At 35.4% G+C, this 2,410-nt stretch overlaps 1 protein-coding gene across 2 annotated transcripts in view; it reads left to right on the top strand.

Annotated features, from left to right (window-relative positions):
- Positions 1–1,151: 1,151 nt before the first annotated feature.
- Positions 1,152–2,410, top strand: part of LOC107744690 (serine/threonine-protein kinase 31) — a 13,876-nt gene continuing 12,617 nt past the window's right edge. The window contains exons 1-3 of one of the 2 annotated variants that reach the window (XM_016558500.1): positions 1,152–1,560; positions 1,656–1,695; positions 1,793–1,845. In XM_016558500.1, coding sequence (XP_016413986.1) covers positions 1,665–1,695; positions 1,793–1,845 — 84 coding nt within the window. In that variant the 5' untranslated portion in view covers positions 1,152–1,560; positions 1,656–1,664. Of the gene's footprint in view, positions 1,696–1,792; positions 1,846–2,410 lie in introns of both variants that reach the window. The other variant, XM_016558501.1, reaches the window with a different exon arrangement.

Genomic DNA, 2,410 nt, shown 5'->3' on the forward strand with positions numbered 1-2,410 from the left:
TAAATTTTTTCCTAATGCCAATTTTATGATCGTTTTATATACTACAAACAATTATTTCAATTTTCTGCACAGAATAAGGTAGAAAATATACTTTATAGTTTATGTACTGTAATAAATGATATGTCAATTAGCACTGCATCATTCATTAATTGTATTTATATATTGTGTTTATTGTCTTAATGTTTCATCAGTTCATTCTGCTTTTTATTCAGTTTAGCTGCAGATATAACCTGGCACGTCTTAATTCGAGCGCGAGATCACTTCTCTTTCAATGCGAAAACTTCTTTATCTCATTTTCATAAAATAAAATGCTATAGTATTTAACTTTTCCTCTCCATCAGCGAATGATGATTGCGCCTGATGTCTGTTTGCTATAGCAACAAACTCTTCTTTTATGCATCTGATTATCAGATAAATCTCGCGCTTTTATTTCAAGGTTGTTGTTACTGCTGTGGTTATTTTAACAATTTCCTTAGTACATTGTTAAAACACATTTATCATTCAATGGAACTGCGCGTATGCTTAGACACTTACATTTTTGCTCCCTCCATGCAATAAATGCACAGCCTTCGACTGCTCCGGTAATGTCGTCTCACTCGTCGGTATGACCGAGAGCCATTGAAAAACTACAGAAAAGTAAAACTACTTCACTTTACCATTACTGGCCACTAAGTACTAAGATCACACATCAGCAGCTCAAAAAATGTGTCAGTGAGACGAACGGAGCGCGAGCGCAATCCTGTGACAGTCACAGGAGGTGAATAGTGCAGCGCGTGAAGGAGAGATGCGAGGGCACGACCACTGTTCAAGGTCCCCATTAATAATTCGTGCTTGTAGTAATTTAATGTGTATATATTTTGAAAGCATTGAATCGCTAGAAATCGCGATTCATTCGATTCTTCGCGTTTTAAATCGATTACTGTCCGAAATCGACGATTCACGATTCAAAAAATCCATGTTTCAAGATCGATGCATATATGCATCGTTAGGGTTTGTAAACGATGCATCGAGAAAACGAGTGAATCGTTACACCCCTAGTTCTCAGTTGTTGATTTGTGAACTTGCTCGGAAATGATTCGTCATCGATTCGTTCAGATCGATTCAAGTGATTCGTTGAAAAGATCCGAGTTATAAGATCGAGTTAGCAACGGTTGGCAAATGGCAATCGGAAAGATGAGATTTTATTTTATTTTATTTTTACCAAGGGTCTGAATTATTGGCTTACATTTAGCTAAAATACTGTTCAGTTGTAGTTAAAATTAAAATATCACCCAGTGGCAATATCAGCATTAAAATAGCCTGTGTACTTTCCAGTGGCAATATCAGCATTAAAATAGCCTGTGTACTTTTTTACTTAGAGAGACAAAACACTGAAGCTACGACAACATTAACCGAGATAGGCAACTGAATAAACTTTGGTGGCTTTCCTCATTCTTAAAACTGAACAGTTTGCATTATATTTCTCGCTATACGCACGCCATTTAAAGAACATACCGGCTGCGATTTTGAGCGATCTGTGGACTAGCAAGGGAATTTTCAGTAGCAGGTTGCTAAATATTGGTAAGACGACACCATATTCAAAATAAAACTAACATTACTATCATTAGAGCCCCGCGGAAAGCTAAAACGACCGGCTGCCATGTTGTTGACTTTAGGCAAATCTCATGGATCCGTCCGTGACTCAGCCTGAAAAAAGTAAGTTGCCGCTTTTTTTCGTGGTTTTCCAAGTCGTACGTTACCTACGAGCTAATGTTTGATCAATTAACTTTGCTTATTGTTTTTATTAATGCAGTGGAACTGGTGGTTGTCACTCATGTTGTTGATGCCATCACGTTTTGGGCTCAGGTAAGCTAAATATTTAGGCTAACGTTTACCAAGTCAATTTGACATGACAATGACATTTCTTTGATGTCTGATTACATTGATTTAGCTGCTACTTCAACATTTATTTTAGAGTTGCTGTTTTTTGTTTTAATAGTACAGTCATTCTTGAGACATGGGACAAAACAGGTCCAGCAAGGGTAACTGCTATTAAGTTTAAAAATAAAAATATTTTCAATTTTAAATGTCATGAGGGATTAATAATAGAATGTATTTAACACAATTATCACCTTCAATTTAATTTTCTCATTATTATACCAAATCTATGTTTCTTAATGTCCTCTCACTACAACTAAAACAGTGTGTCCACAGAGAAGGGTTCAATCATTCATATGCAATAAAATGGATAAAAATGTTTTTTAATGATGAAAAAGACCTTGTTTTATCAAAAGCAACACTTAATAATATCTATCAAAGCAAGGTTGTTTTTTAATGACACATGCATGTTTCATAAGATTTTAAAGTTGCGTCCCCACTTTTTGTCAACACCGTCAGACATTCAATAAAATGTAATAAAATCAGGGAATAT

The sequence above is a fragment of the Sinocyclocheilus rhinocerous genome, unplaced genomic scaffold (genome assembly GCF_001515625.1).
Source record: "Sinocyclocheilus rhinocerous isolate Xijiao unplaced genomic scaffold, SAMN03320098_v1.1 scaffold498, whole genome shotgun sequence".
NCBI classification, from domain to species: domain Eukaryota; kingdom Metazoa; phylum Chordata; class Actinopteri; order Cypriniformes; family Cyprinidae; genus Sinocyclocheilus; species Sinocyclocheilus rhinocerous.